Source organism: Hylobates moloch, unplaced genomic scaffold (assembly GCF_009828535.3).
Source record: "Hylobates moloch isolate HMO894 unplaced genomic scaffold, HMol_V3 SCAFFOLD_12, whole genome shotgun sequence".
NCBI classification, from domain to species: Eukaryota; Metazoa; Chordata; class Mammalia; order Primates; family Hylobatidae; genus Hylobates; species Hylobates moloch.
In genome coordinates, this window is record NW_026652287.1 from 20,039,100 (window position 1) to 20,061,396 (window position 22,297).

The 22,297-nt window shown below is 45.8% G+C and overlaps 1 protein-coding gene across 3 annotated transcripts in view; it reads right to left on the reverse strand.

Moving 5' to 3' along the window:
* Positions 1-22,297, reverse strand: part of RPH3A (rabphilin 3A) — a 319,863-nt gene that overhangs the window by 19,312 nt on the left and 278,254 nt on the right. For all 3 annotated transcript variants that reach the window (XM_032168616.2, XM_058425445.1, XM_032168615.2), the window contains exons 6-14: positions 16,589-16,718; positions 15,290-15,373; positions 13,174-13,339; positions 11,974-12,012; positions 11,732-11,878; positions 6,584-6,670; positions 6,013-6,075; positions 4,886-5,113; positions 2,231-2,310 (exon numbers count right to left, since the gene is read on the reverse strand). In XM_032168616.2, the coding sequence (XP_032024507.1) occupies positions 2,231-2,310; positions 4,886-5,113; positions 6,013-6,075; positions 6,584-6,670; positions 11,732-11,878; positions 11,974-12,012; positions 13,174-13,339; positions 15,290-15,373; positions 16,589-16,718 (1,024 nt within the window). The remainder of the gene's footprint in view (positions 1-2,230; positions 2,311-4,885; positions 5,114-6,012; positions 6,076-6,583; positions 6,671-11,731; positions 11,879-11,973; positions 12,013-13,173; positions 13,340-15,289; positions 15,374-16,588; positions 16,719-22,297) is intronic.

Below are 22,297 nucleotides of genomic sequence, written 5' to 3' on the forward strand. Positions count from 1 at the left end.
AGTTTCCCCACCTGTCAAATGGAGATGAGAACAGTACCCACTTCATAAGGCGGTGAGATTTAAATGCAATTCCACCTGTCAAGTGTTGGCATACAGTACACACTGGATCAAGGCTGGATTGTTATTTCTAGGATAGGAGGACACGTCCCAGAAGAGTAAAGGCAAGGTTGGGGGAAGGAGGAGACTCCTGCATTCTGGCCCTGACCCCCGCATTCTCTTCTGAGACTGCAGTGTCTCCATCCATCAGGGCTGGGATGAGGCTCAGATGAGATACTATAGAGGAAGGAAGTTTGGGGTAGGTAGGAATTCAGTTGATTTGTTAAAGCGAGCAATCCCCAAATTCCTGGGGCTTAGACACACTCTGTCCATCCCCTACGTTCAGACCAGGCAGATGTCCCACCTCTGGCTCCCATCATCCCTCTGCACAGCACTTATACCATCCACAACTGGCCGTGAACAACATGGGTGTGAACTGTGTGGGTCCACCTACATGAGGATTTTCTTCCACCTCTGCCACCCCTGAGAAAGCAAGACCAACCCCTCCTCTTCCTCAACCTCCTCAGCCTACTCAACATGAAGACCATGAGGATGAAGACCTTCATCATGATCCACTTCCACTTAATGAATAGTAAATACATTTTCTCTTCCTTATGATCTTCTCAATAAATGTTGAATTTTCTTTTAGCTAGCTTACTTTATTGTAAGAATACAGTACATAATACCTAAAGTATACAAAAGATGTGTTCACTGATGGTTTATGTTGTCAGGAAGGCTTCCAGGCAACAGTAGGCTAGTAGCAGTTAAGTTTTTAGGGAATCAAAAGTTACACCATAGATTTTCAGCTGTTCAGGGGGTTAACTTGACTCGCACATTGTTCAAGGGTCAAGTGTATTGTGTCCAGTGATCTCCTTGGATCTTGTTTCCCCACTTGTTCAATGGGGCTGGCAGCAACTCCTGCTTCACAGGGCTCTTGGAGGATTAAATGAGATCTTGCCTGTAAAGATCAGCTCCATCCCTTACCAGCTGTGTGACCTCAGGCTTTAACTTTCTAATCCTGTTTCCCCATCTGTACAACGGGGCTAATAAGAATCCCTACCTCAGAAGTTTCTATAAAAAGGAAACAAAATAATGTATGCACTTACTTCACTGTGTTATTGGCGGGGGTGGAGGGGCAGTGTTAAGTGCATCTAAGTGCTTGCCATAGTGATAATAAATAGGTGCCCAATAAATGATGATATAGGTGCCCAATAAATGCTGACACATAATTGGTGCTCAATAAAAAAGTGACTTGGGCAAAGGAATGTGTTGGTCTAGGAGTTATGTTAAGCATTTCATACCTCATTTATCATTCAAATTGAGACATTTTAAGAGTGAAAAAGGAAGCACTTAATTATTATAGCGAGGCAACAGGCACAGAAGGGGACTGTCCTGGGAACACTGGAACATGTGCCCACAACTATCCTTATGGGAGAGACACTACTATTATCCCCAATTTACAAATAGGCACAGTGACACACAGAGGGGTTAAGTCACTTTCCCCAGGTCACACAGCTAGGAAAGGTCAGGGCTGGTATCTGAACCCAAGAAGCCTGGTTCCTGAGCCCCTGCTGGTTTTTCTGTGTGGACCAGGCTTGGGGCTTTGCAGGGGAGGGGTGCAATCCTAGTCAATTACTTTCTGGGGTTTGCACTGGCTTCACTCAGCTTTTTCCCCTGGGGTCTGGAATCAAGTCAGCTCACTCCCCCGGAGCTTGCGCGAGGCTGTCCCACCCCCCTTGGAAGCCCATATTAGTGTCCCTGTGTCTCGGCTGCTGCTCCAGTGTGACAGCCGCTTCAGCAGAAGGGGCCTCAGGCAAACACAGGGATGGGGCCATTCTATGGCCATGTCAGCTATCGAGCCAGGCTGTCATCTCCTCCCGGACAGAACCTCCACCATCCCCTCCAGAGACACTGCTGGCCCAGACAGATAGAGGCCGGCCCTGCTCTTGAAGCCCAGCTGCATGTACTCCCAGGAGGTGGTTGCAGATAAGTGAAACCCCTCTGGGACCATCCCTGGAGGAGGAAGGCCTCCCAGAAAGGAATTTGCCTAATTACTGTGACTCTTCTCATCGCCGTCACTATCATCGATAGACAAGCAACAAAAAGAGACAGGCTTGGTCACCCATCCCCATCTGAGTCTCCTAGCCATGCCAGAGCATCCTGAGAGGTCCCCTGCTTGGTCCCCATCACCCACCTTGGCCTTAATGATGGTGCACTGCAGGGAGCTGTTGTCCTGGTCGTAGAGAAGGCTGAATTCCAGGGCACCCAGGGTGGCTGAAGGAGGCAGGGACAGGAACCAAGGTAACAAACATTCAGTCACTCAGCAAACATTTCCTGAACACTTACTATGTGCCCAGGGTGGGCTATGAATTGAGACCACAGGAGAGAGGAAAACTCGGTTTTCACTGTGAGTACCTCATCTTGGTAGACCCTGCACCACCTTAGAGCACTCAGGACATCTGTGATCAGTTCATCATCTGTGCACTCGCCTAGGTAATGCGTTTCTGTCCTGATAGATTGAGAACCCCATGAGGGCAAAAGCTGGGATTATCTTGTTGACTGCTATGTCCCCAGTGTGCACAACACACAGCACATAATCGTAGATGTTCACTTATTTGCTGAAGGAATAAATGAGTCTCAGCATTTGCTGTTCCCTCTGCCTGGAATGCTCTCCCTCTAGATCCTTACATGGCTGGCACCTTCTCATTATCCATATCTCAGCTTAAATGCCACCTCCTCAGAGAAGCCCTCCTTGATCACTGTCTAAAGTAGCTACCATCATAGTCACTCAATGTATTTTATTTCCTTTATGGTGCTCTGTCTCCACTTGAAATGAATTCATTGGTATGTTAACTGTCTCTCTTCACTAGAGTGTTAGCTCCAGGAGAATAGCTGGCATGTCTATCTTTTTTTTTCCATGATATGCCCAGCATGTAGAACAGTTTGAAGCACTTAGTACATGCGCAATAAACCCTTGTCAAATATAGATGAGTGAGTGTGTGAAGAGTACAGGGTATGGAGACAGGTTTGTAATAAACTGCCGGGATAAGTTAATAACAGGGACAGACATGAGGCTGGGAGGACTCATCTATGCTTGGTGGGTTGGGGACATTTAAGGCCGTTGGAAGGAGCAGTAGCCAGTGTTCCAGGGAAGGACTAGGATGAGGGAAGGCAGAAGGGTGCATAGACAGGGCATTTTCAGAGCAGAGCCAGCCTGTGGCCGACAAGGTGGGTGGACTCCTCTCACTCCTTTCTCCTGAGACCGCAGACCCATGATCCATGGGAGAGCACAGGGCACGAAGAGGGACAACTGATCTTCCATGCAGGCGTGGCCTCTGATCTGCTACAGCTGTGTGATTGACCAGCAGCCCCTCCTCGCACTGACTAGATGAGCTTGGACAAGTCCCTCAACCTCTCAGAGCCTCATCTGTCAATCTGTAAAATGAGAGTCATAAAAGCAACTATGCCCAGGTTCGTAGGGAAGATTAAATAGGCAAATGCACAGAATACACTCAGAATAGTGCCCAGCACACAATGAGTGCCCAACGCGTGTGGACTTTTATTACCTCTCATGTCCATACGCATAACAACAATTCCTCGTGGGTGTTTAGCATTATGTAACAATGATTTCCATTTTATGAAGCACCTTCCCAGAAGGTGTCTCAGTTTATCTGCCCCTTAGCCTGTGGGGGAGGTGGTGCTGTGCTTTTCATTTTACAATGAGGAGAGATGACATGGCAGGTCAAGGCCATGTCGCTGGTCACAGCCTTTGATCTGTTCCTTCTGTGTGGATCCAGTTTTTCCACTTGATCAGAAACAACTTGTAATGTCCCCACCCACCAACACATATTGGATGCAGACACTTGACAATTCTGCCTCCCTCCAGCTCACAAAGGCTGCCGGAGGCACACCGGGGTTAGCGGGGGGAAATGTCACTGGTGTGTGTGTGTGTGTGTGTATACATGTGTGTGTATCCCTGGAACTTGGGTCCTGGGTGGGGTAGGTACATTGTAGGCATTTAATAAGGATGCAAGAGAAAATGCCCAGTAAATTTTAAATCATGATTAATAAATTACTTTTAGGAGATATACATTAAAGAGTTTTAAAAACTGTTAAAATAGCCGGGCACGGTGGCTCACGCTTGTAATCCCAGCACTTTGGGAGGCCGAGGCGGGCGGATCACGAGGTCAAGAGATCGAGACCACGGTGAAACCCCGTCTCTACTAAAAATACAAAAAAATTAGCCGGGCGTGGTGGCGGGCGCCTGTAGTCCCAGCTACTCAGAGAGGCTGAGGCAGGAGAATGGCGTGAACCCGGGAGGCGGAGCTTGCAGTGAGCCGAGATTGCGCCACTGCACTCCAGCCTGGGCGACAGAGCAAGACTCCGTCTCAAAAAAATAAAAAAAAAATAAAAAATAAATAAATAAATAAATAAATAAATAAATAAATAAATACTGTTAAAATATGCATTCACACCTAGGAGCGAAATTCCTGAGTCATACAATAATTCTATGTTTAACATCTTTAGGAACTAGTAGACTGAACATCGAGAATATAGTTAATGCCACTGAGTTGCAATTTTTAAAATGATTTACATGGTACCATTGATGTTATTATTTGTATTTTACCACAATAAAAAATAGATGTAGCACTTAATCTTTAGGAAGCTGATATTTTGTGAATTTAGAAACACAAATCTGTTACTTCTATCACTTGGTTAATATGTTTATTAGGTCTGGCATATTAGGGGTCTGGGGATAGACAGGGCTGTCCCTGAGCCATTCCTGTTTTCCTGGGCTTGGCTCCTGAAGTGATTTTTCCAAGATACCTCTCCCTTAGGCACCACCTACTTGCTTCATCTGAATCGTAGCTGTTGGCTTCCTCTTCGTCCTCCTCTGGGGGGGGTGGCTGGCGGGCTGCGGCAGGCTGGGGGGCAGCTGCAGATGCTTGGGAATAGGGCCCGGAGGGGTGGCTCATTTGGTCCTCTCTGGCTCCAACTGCTGGGTATCCCCCAACTCCCCCCGTTCTCTCCTCTCGGGGTGGGGGGGCAGTTGTCCCGGGGTCGCTCGGAGCCACCTCTGCAGGGAGATAAGGACAGGAAACATGCAGCTGCATCCCTGTTTCATAACAGCAGCACCTAGGGACATTTTCAAAAGATGCGGATTGCTGGCTTCACCCAGAATCAGTGGATATGCAGTGGGACCTTGGGATCTGTGTTTGACAATACGCCCCTCAAGCTGATTCAGATGTAAGCAAAACAGACCTTGTGGGGGTACAAATCAGTGGTGTGGACTCTGGTGCCCAGACAGCCTGGGTTTGAATCTTGGCCGTGTGACCTGCGGCAAATTACTTAATGTCTCTGAGCCTCAGTTTCTTTATCTGTAAAATGGACATTATAATATCTGAAGCTCCTCAAATAATAGTATTTTTTAATGAACAAATATAGGCGCAGCACTTAAAACAGTGCCTGATGCCTGAGAAAGCAAAAAGTGTCTTGTAGCTGTGACTGATACATATGATGGTGATGCATATTGGTCATATATATTAATAGTAACCACTGTCGCTCAGCGTGGGCTTAGTATATTCCAGGCAACCCACCAAGGTTTTCTGTATATTAGTTTGTTTAATCCTCCCAACAATTCTGTGAGGTAGGTCCTAGTATTATTCCCATTTTATAAATAAGGAAACTGAGGCTCAGGGAAGCTAAGTAACTTGCCCAAAGTCACACAGCCAGGAAGTGAAGGGGCAGGGATTTGAACCCAGGTAGTCTATGCTCTAAACTATATGTGTTGGCATTTCTATCTAACTAATCTTAGTACGGACTATCTAGAGTTTTAGACTCGGGGGGCTGTTTAGATCTCATCAGACAGGTCTCAGGGTGCAGGCTGAGTCAAGTTCTGGCAGCTGCCTGCTCTCTCTCAGGGAGGTAGGGGAGAGGTGGCCACTTGGGCAGGCACGGGAGGAAGCAGATACTTGCCTGGCTTCTGATCTGGAAAGCGTCCTGCTGGCCCAGGACCCGGTCTGCTGCCTCCTGGGGTCCCTGAGCAGGGAGAAGAGACAAACAGAGATGCAGCAGAGAGGGTGGCATCATTTGGGGGTTCACCTTTTCCTTCTCATTTCACAGGTGTGGACACAGGCCCGAAGGCAGAAAGGTATCCGAGGCTGCAGGAACAGTCCCAGAGGGAGGGGAGCTTTTGGATTTAGAAAGGCTTGGATCCAAGCCCCAGTGCTGTGGGAACTTCCTGAGCCTTGACTTGCTCCTCTGTGAAATGGGGGTATTGGTCTTTGGGGTGGGAAACACTGGCGAATGAGGTGCCATCACTTTCTGCACTGGGTGGGTAGGATGCTCCCTGCCTCCTACTCCCACTCCCCGCCCAGCTTCTTGGCCCAGGGAATGACTGGTTCTAAGGGTCTTAGAAGAGTTCAGGATTTAGCTGTGGCTGCAGCTTTGCAGAAAGCCCAGCATACTCTGCAAGCAGGGATGGGAGGTATGAGGGTCACAGCCGAGTGACAGCCTGGGCAGGTGCTAGCAGGCGAGTGGTAGGTACCTGGCTGCCCAGGCTGAGGTGGCGCTGGGCTCTGCACCGAGCCTGGGGCAGGTCTGGAGGCCTGGACTGAGTTGGCCCGTCTCAAACCTGCAGAGGAAAGAAAAGAAAACAGCCATATGTGTCACACACATACACAGCAGGAAGGAGCTTGGGACCGCTCAGCTGGTGTGGGGTGAGCCCCTTGGACTTCCGCTGGAGGCAGCTCCTCACTCACTCAGCTTTTTCTGACTCTTTTGCCTTCAGTGTGTTCTTTCCTGTCAATACTCAGACTCTGGTGAGTCACAGCAGCAGCACAGTTGTTAAAAAGCACAGGTTCTATAATCCTCCTTCCACCTGTGTGACCTTGCTCAAGTGACCTGTCCTCTCTGGGCCTGTTTCCTCACCTGGTATATGGAGATAATCACTTAGCTGATAGAGCTGTGGGGAAGATACAATGATACAAACAGGCAATGCTCAGAACAGTGCTTGGCATGTACTAAAGACTCGACACATGTCAGGTGGTGAGATTATTTTATTATTATTGAAAGAACGTGTCTCTATCTTCATATGGACTTGGCTTTGCCTTCCTGCTGTTTCCCATATGGCCTGTGTGACCTTGGGCTGGTCACTCATTCTCTCTGAACCTTCCATGCCCCATGGAGGCAACAGTTCCACTTAACTCATAATAATAATGAATTAACATTTATTTAGTGCTTACCATGTGCCAGGGACTTTACATATAAGAACTTCTTTAATTTCTACACTAATAACCTTATGGGGTGGGGCCATATTATCTCCATTTTACAGATGGGGAAACTGAGGCACAGAGGAGTTACTGAGCTCATCTAATGTCTCTTGGCTGGTTAGTGCAGAGCCAGGGTTTGAACTCTCGCAGTTGGTCTCTGGAGTCTGTGCCAGAGACCCTTACATGCTATTGTTTCCCAGAGAGGGACTGAATGGAATGATGTGTGCAGCAGTTTCTGGTGCCCAGAAGGTGTGATGTTCTGGGAAGAAAGCCCTGCTGTCTCTTACTTCACTGGGCTAGATGCCGTCTTTCTTGAATCCAGCACTTTTGGCTGGATGGATGCTTGAATACACATAACAGAGGGTGCTTTACCACCTCTGCCTGGGGGCTTACAAATAGCCAAGTCTTGTCCCAGATTCCTACGTTAGCACTGCCATTTGTTTGTTCATTTGAGGCCTCGTTCATTTGTCCATTCATTCATTCAACGAGCATCCAGTGGGTATCTACCAAGTGCCAATCCCTGTGCTAAGATGGACAAAACACCATCTTATATCCTCCAGGAGTGCACAGCCCAGTCACAGGAAGGAGACAGACACTGAAATGATGAGTTTGTGATGCAACAATAGCCAACAGTCATTGAGTTCTTCAAATGCACCAGGCCTTGAACATCACCTCATGGAAGCTTCACAACTCAGTGCCATGCATGGTACTGTGTTCCCCATTTTGCAGTTGAGGTAGTGGGGGTTAAATATGCCCAAGGTCACATAACCAGGAAGCCCCTAAGGTAGGACTTCTGTCCAAATCTACCTCAGATCTTGTTGAATGTGTAAATGACCCCTGAAGCCCATCAACAATAGAATAAGCTGCTCCAAGAGGTAGGGAGTCCCCCCTTACAGAGAGTATGTGGGTGATCAAAACCCTTTCAGAGACCTCTGAAGGGATTTCCACACTGTGTGTGAGGGAGGACCCTGAGATTCCAGGATTAAGCCCTGGAACAAGGGAGTTTTACTGGGAATTTGTTTTACTGAGCTGCTGTCAGTCCCTCAAGTGGAACTTATAACAGACCTGCTAGGAGCACTGGCTCTGCACGTGAACTGCCTGGGTTAAACACCAGCCCCGCTATTACTTTTATGTGACCTTGAGATTGTTTTAGCCTCTCTTTGCTGCATCTGTTATGTGAAGATGACTACAATAGTACCTATCCAAAAAGAGCTGTTGATTGGATCCATATGACCCATGCGAAGGGTTTAATCACATACCCGGCAGAGAGTAGATGCTCAATAAGTTTAAGTTGCTATTATGATTATTAATTCAAATCTGCAAGTATTTGAGAGCCTATAATCAACTAAGAATCTTAGTATAGGCTGGAAAATGGTGAGCAAGAGACAAAATTATGGTAGATGCTCCAAATATTTGGAAACATAATAAATTAATGGAGAGAGACATGTCCCTGGTATTACGAGGGAGAGAGATTCAGGCTCTAATGCTTTAGACAGTGATAAGTCCTGCATTAGGGCTGCATCTCACCACCCCGGGAGCTCAGAGAAGGTAGCAGCTAATCCAGCTCAAGGTGGAACAGGTGGATGCTAGAAGCTAGACAAGGAGAACATTTACATTGACTCCTGAGGGACAGGGGATTCAAATCCAGTTCAGAAATGTCCTATGACTGTCTTTGTCCTCAGAAGACAAAATAACATAGACGTTAAAAGCAGGATTTGATATGCGGAAATTAACTCGAAATGCATCAAAGACCCAAATGTAAGGGCTAAAACTATAAAACTCTTAGAAGAAAACATAAAGGAACTTCTTCATGATCTTAGATTAGGCAATGATTTCTTAGACATGACACTAAAAACATAGGCAAGAAAAGAAAAAAAAACTGGGCTTCATCAAAATAAAAGCCTTCTGTGCATCAAATGACACTCTAAAAGAGTGAAAAAACAACCCATGAAATAAGAGAAAACTGTGTAAATTATATATCTGTTAAGACATTAATATCCAGAATATATAAAGAACTTCTATGACTCAACAACAGAAGACAAACTATCCAATTTAAAATGTGTTCAAAGGACGTGAATAGCTGTCTCTCCAGGGAAAATATCCAAATGGCCAAAAGCACATGAAAAGATGCTCAGTATCACTCATCGTGAGGGAAATGCAAGTCAAAACCACAAGGAGATGCCACTTCACACCACTGGGATGACTATTATTAAAAACAAAAACAAAACCCAGAGAACAACAAATATTGGTGAGGACATGAAGAAATGAGAACCCTTGCGCATTGTTGGCGGCAATCTAAAAATGTCTCAGCCACCATGGAAAACAGTATGGTGGTTCCTCAAAAAATGAAACACAGAATTACCATATGATCCAGCAACTTCACTTCTAGGTATATACTCAAAAGAATGGAATGCAACAGGTATTTGTATGTCAGGCACACAGCAACAGCATTTACAACAGTCAAAAGGTGGAAACAACCCAAACTTCCATTGATGGGTGAATGGATAAACAAAATGTAGTATATATAATATATATATACACACACACCACTATATATATGCATATATACATGTATATACATATACACCACTATATATAGTATATGTACTGTGTGTATATACTATATGTATATAATATACAACATATACTATATAGTATATTATGTTTTATGTTATATATACTATGTTTCTATATATTCTATTGTGCATATATGTATACTATGTGTGTATATATATGTATACTATATTATGTGTGTATATAAGTATACTATATAAATACACAATAGAATATTGTGTATTCTTAATTTATGCCCTATGTTCCATTATTGGAACGCTAAGCTTGTAGGAGTTATTTTTATCCTACTGCTCAAAGTCACCGTCAAAGTCTGGTTTTTCACACAAAAAAATTGCAACCTCCAGCATAAATGGGTTAAGAAGGAAAGAAATTCTGACACATACTACAACATGGATGAACCTTGAAGACATCATGCTAGGTAAAATAGGCCAGTCATGAAAGGACAAATTCTGTATGATTCTACTGATACGCAGTACCTAGAGTGGTCAAAACCATAGATACAGAATCAAGAATAGTGGTTACCAGGGGCTGGGCAGAGAGAAGAGTGTGGAATTATTTAATGGATACAAAGTTTTAGCTTGTAATGACAAAAAAGTTCTGTGGATGGATAGTGGCATGGTTGTGTAACCGTGTGAATGTACTTTACACCACTGAATTGTACACATGAAAATGGTTAAAATGGCAGATTTTATGTTATATATATTTTACAACAACTAAAAAATAATTTTAAAAGGCATTGCCAAAAGAAACTTTACCTCTGGAAGAGAAAAAGTACAGGCTTTGAGGTTGGACATACATGGAATTAATTCTCATTCTAACCAATTATCAGCTGTGTGACCTAGGGCAAGTGGCTTCACCTCTCTGAGGCTCAGTTTCTCCATTCTGTAAAATGCGAATAACAGAAGTCTCATACGTGGAGTTTGGAGTTGTGGCAAACATTAAATGAGATAATATATGTAAAAGAACTTGAGATGGCATTTGGCACATAGTAAACACTCTATAAATATTTCATGATGTTGAGGATCTGAGAAATTCCTCTTTCTCTGTTCATCTGAACCATAGGTTCATTGTCATGGGGGAGGTCTGGGCAGATGATGAAGCACAAGGTACATGCCCAGCTCTGTTGCCAATAAGAGGAAGTGAAGTGCTAAGCTACAAACACACAATTCAGGAAGAGAAGGCCAGATGTCAACATGGGACCTGAATATTCAGCCATTCTGACTTAGACCCAGACACAGCCCCTTCCTGCAAAAGAAATGAAGCTGCTTTGAGGTCTCAGACAAGGGGCTATGGAACAAAGATGTTCCAATATGGTAGACATTTCTTTCAAAGTCCTGTGCTCAATGACTCCTACCAATTGGCGCTCTTGCCAAATAAACCCACCATGAGTGAGGCCAGAAATGTGAGGTACCCAACACGAGCACCTGTCAGTGACATACTGGCCATGCTGACCTATGCCATATGCCCAGACAGCAGAGGCCATTGCCAAGGGGAGACTTGGAGAGATCTTTGAGAGTGAAGCATCCTTACTTTGTTCGAAGCCTAGGGGCATTTTTCCCCCAGGGTTTTTTTTTTTTTTTTGAGGCGGGGACAAAAAAATCATGTTTTCTGACATATGGTATTACAGCAAGAAAAGGATCTAACCAAAATTATGGATGTCTAGAGCCAGAATTGTTTCTGAATCCTGTCTTTCCTCTACCATAGACTAGAACCAGTATCTAGAATAGAACATGGCACACAGTAGGACTCAATAAGTGCTGCCTAAGTAAATGAATAAAAACACAGTCCCCTCATTCTTTTTGAGTCTCGCTATCCAGAGAACTGTCTCTGGATTTGCCCATCTTGCTCACCTGCTGGGCTCCGGCTGGAGTCTCCAGCACCCCCGCTGTGGTCCCAGCTCTCTGAATCCCGGCTAGATGAGCTCATTCGTGCCTCGGAGGCCCTGCGCACGGGAGGCCCGTAGCTTCCTCGCCCAGGAGCAGAGGCCGGGTCAGGGCCTGGAAAGAAGAGCATGAATTGAGTAGAGAAAGGGCATCGAGGGAATTAGGCGAATTCGTGTCTCAAATGACAAAACAGAGTCAGCAGAACCCACCTGTCTTCTGACCTGGGCCCCTCCTATCCTCACTGTCACCTGGAGAAAGAAAACACAAATTATGAGGAGTACTGGTTTTCTGGTGTCTGGAAAACCAGTACTTAAGAAGCCTACAAAGGGGTTCATTGACTATTGCCCAAGAATATGTTTTAAAAATTAAAATCTTTCTCCCAACCTCTTCTTTGATCTAGCTCCTGTTTACAATTTAACATTTTTTTTTGCATGCACAAACACATATGAGCATACACAGGCTTTACAAAGAACAATTGTGCTATACAGCCTTCTCAGCCTAGAAGAACTAGGAAGAAGGAAGTTTTTAGTGGTGAAAACTGGGGACTCCTCAGGGATGCAATATATGTTGACAATTTGGTGATTCTCTGCAAGGAGTAGAATTTGCTCTTGCCTTGTCAGGAAGGAAACATTTGTTGAATGCCTTTTAGGTGGCAGGCATTGTGCTAAGTGCCTTGATAAGTTATCTTATGAAAAACGCTGTACCCTTCCTTTCAGAAGTACCGCCTGCACTCAGTCTGGAATTGTAATTTAGTCCAGATTTTATCACTTAGCATCAGTTGAAATTATTGCAAGGGCTTTATCTGGTCAGTCCTAGTGGTCTGGTCCAACTAAAATGTATTTTTACTATGGTTGCTTTTTAAAATTTTTACTGTTTTGCTTCTCCCTCTTAATCATTTTAATAATTAATCATAATACTTGGATAATAGTGATAATGTCAATAGTAGCAATTTAGTAGCAGTAATTTTCTTTTACTGATTTCCTTCTATTCATCTTTCACTTTTAATTAGTCCAAATCAGACTTGCTTATGGATAGTAGGAGAAATATCAGGGTCCAGGAAGGCCTTCTCAGCAAGCTGAGTATTCTCCCAGGCTCCAGTATGATCTTGGTGGTGAAAGTCTCTCTCAGTTCCTAATTTTAATTCCTACCTCTTGTACACTAGATATTCCACCAGGGATGACAACGAAGCCTCTGGGCAGCTTGGCGTTGCTGGGGAGTTCCCTGCACTACCCTCTTGATAAGGATTTATGGTGAACTATGAAGGAGATATAGGAGTCCTAGACCCAAGTCCAGAAGCTGACCGTGCAACAACTGGGTGGAAACACAGACATGATGTCAGGCCACCCTCAGGTAGACCAGTTGGCTAAGATCTGTCCTTGGTTCTGAAAGAAGCACCTGTTTTGTCCTACCTCGAGCTAGAGCCCGGGCAGGGTGCTTGGGCTCAGGAGCAGGCTGTTCAGGGGCAGCAGGCTCACTGACAGGCTGCTGGGGCTTGGTCTTCTTTATAGGCATAGGCTGTGGGAGGACCTGTTTGGGGAAGCCTTTGAAGAACCATGCTCCAGAACGCTTCCACACCTGGGGGAGGAGAGACAGGGATTGAAGATGTGGCAGCCAAGCGCTGTTGCTCTTACCTTCATGAGTGCCCATTTTTATCTTTCCTCCTCATCCAAAGCACACTGACACAATAGCCAGCACACTTTTCTTATTACTACAGAGCCCTGCACAATTCATATTTATTCAGCCCATCCACCCTGAAAACTCAGTAGAAAGGGCTTGAGTTTACCCATGAAGAAAGTGGAGTTTGGATGGAGGAAGTGGAATACCCAAAATATTTTATTTTATTTTATTTTATTATTATTATTATGCTTTAAGTTTTAGGGTACATGTGCACAATGTGCAGGTTTGTTACATATGTACACATGTGCCACGTTGGTGTGCTGCACCCATTAACTCGTCATTTAGCATTAGGTATATCTCCTAATGCTATCCCTCCCCCATCCCCCCACCCCACAACAGTCCCCAGAGTGTGATGTTCCCCTTCCTGTGTCCATGTGTTCTCACTGTTCAATTCCCACCTATGAGTGAGAACATGCGGTGTTTGGTTTTTTGTCCTTGCGATAGTTTACTGAGAATGATGATTTCCAGTGTCATCCATGTCCCTACAAAGGACATGAACTCATCATTTTTTATGGCTGCATAGGGAATATCCAAAATCTTAAGGACTGGTCCAACAGTACCCAGCCAGAGAATGGAAAAATAAGGGCTCAATTCCAAGTCTTCCATCTCTTAAATGTGGCATGCTCTCCACTACATTGGTGGTTGTAAAGAGGGTGATCTACCTACAACTTCCCCAAGACCTCTGGCCTTTCTCCTGGCCCTGTGGGTCAGGACAGAGCAGCACACCTAGGATGGTGTGTGAAACATCTTCCATTGCCCCATCAGATTCATTCTCCACCCTGCTCTGTGCCCCAGGAGGCTGACCAGTATGGACTGCACTAACTGGACTCCACCAAATAAACCTTGACCTCTGTCTTCAGGTTTATTTGGTCAAAGAGAGCACCAGGGATTACAAAAAAGCCTCTTGAAAGCTTGGATTGCTGAAGAGTTCTCTGGGCAAATAAAGAGTTTGTAGCAAAGAGGAGGGTGGGACTGTGGTATTTATTTCCTTGGCTCCCCCCAACCCACTGCTAGTTGGACAGTGACTGCATTCCTGTTAGGCTACACCTATATTCCTGTCTGGTAACCACTCCCTCCTCTATCTCTTCAGTCTTAGAAGGGGAAACAGCAACTCTGTTTTTGCTGGTGCTAGGGTGACTCGCCAACCCTTGCTGATTCCTCTTAGCTCTGCCCGCACCTTTGTCAATAACACCTTCATCAAGCCCTTGATTATCCTACTGAAGTGTTCCAATGCTTTCCTGCCAGGCCCCTGACAGAAACTGAGGAGAACACGGTTATTGAAACATGGTCTCAAAGGCAGGACTTTGCAGCAGTGGGTGGGGGATGAAGAAATTGGGAGAAGAAGAAAGGACTTAACTGGGGTAAGACGAGTAAGAAGTAGGACTGGGGAAGAGAAGGATGCCATGGGAGAAAGAAAGAGGGACAAAGTAAAGAGAAATTGCCGAGAAAAGTGTGTGAAGATATGAGAAACAACAAAATGAGGAAAGGGGAGAAAAAAGCAGTAAGGATTAGAGGAAGAAAAGGGCTCAAACAAGAGGAGAGTGTGAGGAAAGAAAAAATGGAAATAAGAAATGGAATAGAGAGAGAGAAAGGAAAGATGTTGGGAGAGGAAGACCCATAAGGTGAGAAATGGGGTCAAAGAAAGAACAGAGGCCAGAGGGTGATGAACAGAGAGGGAAGAAGAGCAGATGAGAAAGAAGAAAAAAAACTCACAGAAGCAGAAGAGGAGAAAATAATTCATCCAAATACTCTGAGGTTGTTCTGTCAATGTTCACTGCTGAGCTGGGTCCTTTCATACAAACCTCTTAAGGCATCTGTTAAGCTGGCCAAGAAAGGAGGGGCACTCACCTCCCTCTGCTCAATGCAGATTTTGCAGAGCCACACAGAATGCAGGCGGTTGTTGGTCTCCACTCCGCACTTGATGCAGACGTTCTGTGGATGAAACACAGCCAACACACTCAGATGAGCCATGCTCACGGACGGCATGGTAATGTAGCCCCCCACTCTCTCTTGGTGGATATAAAGAGGAAGAACTTGCCTCCATTTCTCACACTTCCTTCCATGAGCAAGGCCAGTTAGAATAAAACTCCATTTTGAGTCTTATTTCCAATAACAAGAACTTGAGTCATTCCCAAGCACTGGATGAAGGAATTCTTTAAGAGTCCCTGTGGGATCTGAATTTTCATCATCCACACTGGGGTGAACACTGACATACTTTTTTCTAAAGAGGAATGACCATATATCCATTTTGTGTCTTAATTTATTTCGTCTTTATTTCCAAAACGGACCTGAGACAACCTAGACTAAGACTAGAAGTTTAACTCCCTAAGGAGAAGAAAGTTATTTGAGAAAATGCCATGGCTGTGTGATGGAATACTATTTTTTTATTGAATTTCCTGGAAGTTAAGACAATTAAGAAAACTTAATGGGTCACAAAATTCTCGCTATCGAGTTGACTAGCAAGTTTTTCAGAATAAACTTTTCACAAGAGTTCATTCTACATGTCAAATGTGACATCAAGCTGGAGATGAAGATATTATAGATGTCTCCAGCTGGGTTGTTCAGCTGAACTCTTGGAGTCCGGCAGACCCCAGGACAGTTGTATCTCTGCTCCCAAACTGTCAAGTGCAGACAGTTTAAGGAAAGGTTAGAGGGTGAACAGAGTTCAGGAAGACTCCCCTTTGAGAACAAATGCTTTGGAAGCTAAATGATTCTAACTTGGCTTTCTAAGTTTCTTGTATCATAACCCAGGATACAAGAAAACTGAAAGCATTCCACATACACACAAGTATAAACATGTGCTTAGCATGCTCTTTAAACTGACATGTAACTTGCTAAGGTACAACCAGGATACCTGCAGGCTCAATCATTGCTCATGTCCTGCCACAGGCTCCCTAGTTCACCCTGGATGGAGCTCAGCTCTAACAGACAGAAGGATCAGAGTGGCTTCCAGGGAGGAACCAGGATCAGGGTTACCTTGGAAGACAGTAGGGCATGGAAGCAACCCAGAAAAAAGCCATATCCTGGCAAGTGATCTTCAGGATCCAAGCTCCACCCCCAAGACTCAGTGACCCCTACAGCTGGAGCCTAGGACTTTCCCCTCTGCATGTGCTGCACAGGGAAGAAGGGAGAAGAGGATGATGGTACCTTCTTACAGTCCTCACATACTACACAGGCAGAGCCCAGCATCCCCAGCTGTTCTCCACACAGTATGCAGCGGTTCACCCCATCTCCAGCCACGTTCTTCCTCATGTTTTCTAGGCGGTCCACCAGGCGCCTGGAAGCAGAGACAAGGTAATTAAGGACCTTGTAGGACTGGGGACCGCCAGCATATCCCACAGTGTCAGGTTGATAGTCTTCACCTTCTTTGAGTCATACGCTGTTGTGCGTCTGATGATAGTTGTGAACGCTTCCTCAGGAAAAGGCACATGCACATAAAATTCTGACGCATTTTCAGAATACCAAAGACCCCCCTCCCACACCCCTCAAAGTCCCATCTATTCTACTGACTTTGGATTAAGAACCTTATCTAGTCCTTTCTGTCTCCTGTCACCTCCTCCCAGAAACTGCCTTCTGAGCGCTAGATTTATTTAGATCTATTTATCTGTCTCCATGATGCCTTTCCTTGGATGTCTTCACAGGCATCTCAAACTTACCCTTTCAAACTCAACTTTTCATCTTGGCTGCTCTCCATCTCCAGCTCCAGCAAACCTGCTTCCCAGTCTTGGGAAATGTCACCACCATCTATATACTTGCTCAAACCACAAACCCTGTGGTTGGGGGCGGGGGTCTTCCTTGACCCCCTCCTCTCCTGACATTCAATGACCCAACCAAATTCTTGGGCTCCACCCCAGCCCAACTGAATTAGAAATTCTACCCTGAAATTGTCAAGCGCAGACAGTTTAAGGAAAGGGTAGAGGGTGAACAGAATGCAGGAAGACTTCCCTTTGAAAATGAATGTCCTGGAAGCTAAATGATTCTAATTTGGCTGGATAGAGATCCAGCAATCTGTATTTTATAAGTCCTCCAAGGTATCCTGATGCATGCTCAAGAATGGCTTTGAGAATCATTGCTCTAGTTACACTGATCTTTCAGTTTCAGTTCTGTCTGCCTCAGCATCAGAGCACATTCAGTTCCTTGTGTAACACACACACACATTTGTGATCTCTGTCTCTCTCTGTTGCATACACACACACTTTTATATTTTCCCTGCCTGCAGTATCCACTTTTTTTTTTTTTTGACAGAGTCTTGCTCTGTCACCCAGGCTGGGGTGCAGTGGCGCGATCTGGGTTCACTGCAACCTCTGCCTCCCGGGTTCAAGCAATTCTCCTGCCTCAGCCTCCCGAGTAGCTGGGACTACAGGCACACACTGCCATGCTGGGCTAATTTTTCTATTTTTAGTAGAGACAGGGTTTCACCATGTTGGCCAGAATGGTCTTGATCTCCTGACCTCGTGATCCACCTGCCTTGGCCTCCCACAGTGCTGGGATTATAGGCGTGAGCCACTGCGCCTGGCCTGAGTGTCCTCATTCTTTAGAATAGCACTCCCTCTTGAGAGCCTCCTCTGACTACCAATTTTATTCACTCTACTAGCAACCTGGTACTTCCTCATAGCACTGGTCAACTTTGGAATGAACTACAGGGATTATCTGCATTAAGTAATTAGCTGATTGTGAAACAATCTCTGGTTTGTTGCTGGGCTATGAGTTCCCCGGGGCCAGGCACCTTGTCTGTTCTGTTCCCTGCTGTGTGCCCAGTGCTGGATCAGTGCCAAGGCTGTAGTGAGGATTTGTATATGCTGGTTGAATCAATGAATGAATGACAGCAGCTCACTCCCCACACATGTATCTAGCAAAAGTAAGCACATTGAGTGTCAAGTCATGCATAATAACAGCTTACACTTCGGTGGTACTCACTATATGCTTAGCATGGCATGAAGTGCATTGCCACCCACTTCCAGGAGGGAGGCACTACTATTTATACCATTTTACAGGTGAAGAAAGTGGCACAGGGAAGTTAAATGACTTACCCAAGCTCACACAGCTAGGAAGTGGCAGAGCCAAAACTAGAACCCATAACTGGGCATGGTGGCTCATGCCTGTAATCCCAACACTTTGGGAGGCCAAGTTGGTGGATCACCTGAGGCCAGGAGTTCGAGACCAGGCTGACCAACATGGTGAAACCCCATCTCTACTAAAAATACAAAAAAATTAGCTGGGCCTGGTGGTGAGCATCTGTAGTCCAAGTTACTCGAGAGGCTGAGGCAGGAGAACCACTTGGACCCAGGAGGCGGAGGTTGCAGGGAGCCGAGATTGCGCCACTGCACTCCAGCCTGGGTGACAGAATGAGACTCTGTCTCAAAAAAACAACAACAAAAACCCCCTAGAACCCATGTTTGATATGCATGACCCTAGCACTTCTTAAGTTTAATGTGCACACAGATGACAGGGGATCTGTTAAAATGCAGATTCTGAAACACCAGGTCTGAGGTGGGGCCTGAGGTGCTACATTTCTAGAAAGCTCCCAGGTGGTGCCACATGACGCCACTGGTTTCAGACCACAACTGAATGACAACTGTGGCATCCTGTTTCCACTTTGGGTTTTTTTTTTGTGGGGGGAGGGGTCACTTCCCACCAGCTTGAAGTCATCTCCTTGCTCATTCCTCAAATGAGGACTCCCTCTAGACACACAGCCAGTGAACCCAGATAGAGCTGGACCCCACCCACCCCTCCATGGGCTGGGTCCCAGCTGTGTACATACATGGCAGGGGAGAGTCAATGGGAGGGACTTGGGCATCACAGCACCCAAAGGGCCCCTGGTAGCCCTGCCTGGCAGGCACCTAACGCTGACTCTCCCCATGGCCCTTGTCACTCCTGCCACACCCTGAGTGCTCTGAGATACAATGCTATAAATAGCAGCTTCTCCCTTTGTGTTCCATTCGAGAGAGGTGCCGCCCTGCCCAAGGAAGAGCCAAAGGCAGCCTGCAGGCTCTGGAGCCTCCGCTGTGACCCAGATTGCACAGAACCGCTTGAGGAGGCACGATGCACAGTGCTGAAGGCAGAACGCTCTTCTCGATTCTTCCTCATTTTCCCCCCACCCACCCCATCTTCCCTAGAAGTTATTTTTATAGGATGATGGGAGGGGGCAGGAACCAGGAACAAGCTGCCAGTCCATGGTCTCAGAACTCCTGTTATAATAGTAGCTGGTGTTTACTGAGCACTTACTATGTGCCAAGCACAGATTTTTATTTAAATTTTATTTTCTCATTTTATTTATGTAGTGTTACTATTATTTTTAGAGATAGGGCCTTGCTCTGTCACCCAGGCCAGAGTGCAATGGTGTGATCACAGCTTATTGCAGCACTAACCTCCTGACTTCAGGTAGTCCTCCTGCCTGAGCCTCCCAAGTAGCTGGGACTACAGGCATGCGCCACCATGCCTGGCTAATTTTTTTTTTTTTTTTTTGGACTGAGTCTCACTCTGTGGCCCAGGCTGGAGTGCAGTGGTACGATCTCGCATGCCTGGCTAATTAAAAAAAATTTTTTTTTGTAGAGATGGGGTCTCACTATATTGCTTAGGCTGGTCTCAAACTTATGGTCTCAAATGATCCTCTTGCCTTAGCTTCCCAAAGCACTGGGATTATAGGCGTGAGCCACGTGCCTGGCCAGGGATATTCTTAATGGTTCCTTCCAGTCACACTAGAAGCTAAGGATTCGTTTTGTTTCCATTTACTACATGAGAAAACTGAGACACAGAAAGGTTAAGTGGTTTATGCCAGTTACACAGCTAAGAAGTGGTGAAAGCTGGGACTCAGATCCAGGCAGTCAGCTCCCAAGTCCCTGTTCTCAGCTGCTACACCATGCTGCTGTGCACACAGCCACGTGCCACGTACAGCCATGGGGATCACCTTGAACAGGCCAACCTCCACCCTGCTCGATTTCCCTGCTTTTCCCTCACCAAGGGCCCCGAATCATTAGCAAGCACCAAGCTACACATATGCAGTTACCCTGGCTGGTTCTAGCCCATCCACCTCTCGCTGCCCAAGGTTGGGACAAGATACCCAACCAATGCTTGATCACTGTGTTTCCTCAAAGAACCCTCAACGTGCAGTTGACAAATCTTGATTGTAGCCTGGGCTTTTGCCTCTCTGGACTTCAGTTTCCTCATCTGGGAAATAGGAGGAATTGGGTTGCATCGGTGGTTGTCAAACTGTGCTTCATGGTACCCCAAGGGTTTCATAGAGCCAGTTCAGGGGCCAACCTCTGTGGCAGCATGGTGGGAGAGAATTTGAGGGGTTACCACACCTCATTCCATACAGAGCATGTCTGCCTTGATCTCTTTTGTTTGTTTGGACTGTTGAATTAGATTTCCTTTCGAAAGTTGGTTCCAGGGTTTTAAAAAAAACAGTTTGAAGTTGACTAGAGCTGTTAAACGTCAGGATGCCTTTCAATGCCATAGAATTATAAAATTTTATGAGACAACGAAGTGGGCTCATGGAGGCGGGGGATGGCAGTTGCATGGGGACATTTTTCTTATACACAGTTGCTCCCAACTATTTTCACCTTCATCAACTGCCTTAATCAGAAAATAGATTGTGTTCTTCTCACTCTACCATTGGGGGTCTCAGAGCACAGAGAGAGTGGGCCGCTTGCCTGGGTCACTCAGCCACAGCTAGAATCTAGTTCTCTGCTTCAGTCAATCATCTTTGCTTTCCATGAATCCCCGCAGCCTCCTGCCTCATGTCGAGCTTTGCCAAAGCAGCTCAGGAAGAGGGCGTGGGACAAATCCAATTCTAAACCGCAGTGTGCTTTAAGGAAACTTAAAAGGGTTTTCTGCCTCTTCCTGGAAAATGAAGGCTGTGGACTTGCCCGTCACTTGCAAACCCACACTGCAGCCTCCCCACCTAGTGCCTGCTCCTTTCACTGTTAACTCCTGGATGCCAAAAGGCCTCATGAACACACGTTATTCAGGGAGTTTCTCATTAGCTCCTATCAGCAGCAGCAAATGGCACAGAAAGGCAACAGAATTAAGATCCTTACACAGATGTCTCAGCTCAGGGACCCTCATTATCCATGAATTTAATACAGACCAATAAAGAGGATGCGTGTGAGGTGGGGACACACAGATCTTCCTTCTCCCTCAGAAGATTGAGAATGAGCAGGGAGCTTCCTGCAGCCTGCCTGCGGCTCAAATGCTGGAGCCACAACATGGAAGACCCCAACAGCTTAAGACTTTAAACTAGGAAATAAAACTTTGCAAAAAGCCAAGTCAAAATTGGATCATGGTGAACCATGTGTCACAAGTGGGTCTTTATCCTGGTGATAAAACATTTCAGCATCTTCACCCCAGAAGAAAGATGTGTTTTTACCAGTCTTGGCAGGGAAGCCCTAGATGTGTATGGGAGACGCTCTCTACCCTCACTGCATGTCAATCAGCCAGCGTTAAGTAAAACGCCAGTGCCCGGCCCTGACTCTAAACCTTCTCAGCTATGGATCTAATTCTGCCTGGATATCAGTATGTAAGCATGAAGTCCTGTCGAGAGCCACTGTGTGGGGGGAATGTTCCCAAAATGTGTGGTCTATCTAGATCACCTGGGGAAAATGTTCAATATTCAGAGAATAATTCTACGGGGTTAGGGGAGGCCTAGGAACCCGCATTTTAAAGCGGCTCCCTGTTTGAATCTGCTGGTGAATTCCTGGCTACACTTTAAGAAATAGGAAAGGAGGTGGTGAGGCACATCCCGTGGAAACACACTCTTCTTGCTGTTAAGTGGGAAAAAAGCAAAAACCCAGAGTGCAGGATTGTGAACAGGGTGTGAGTTTGGGTTTGAAACGTGCTCACCTCAGTATCTCCATT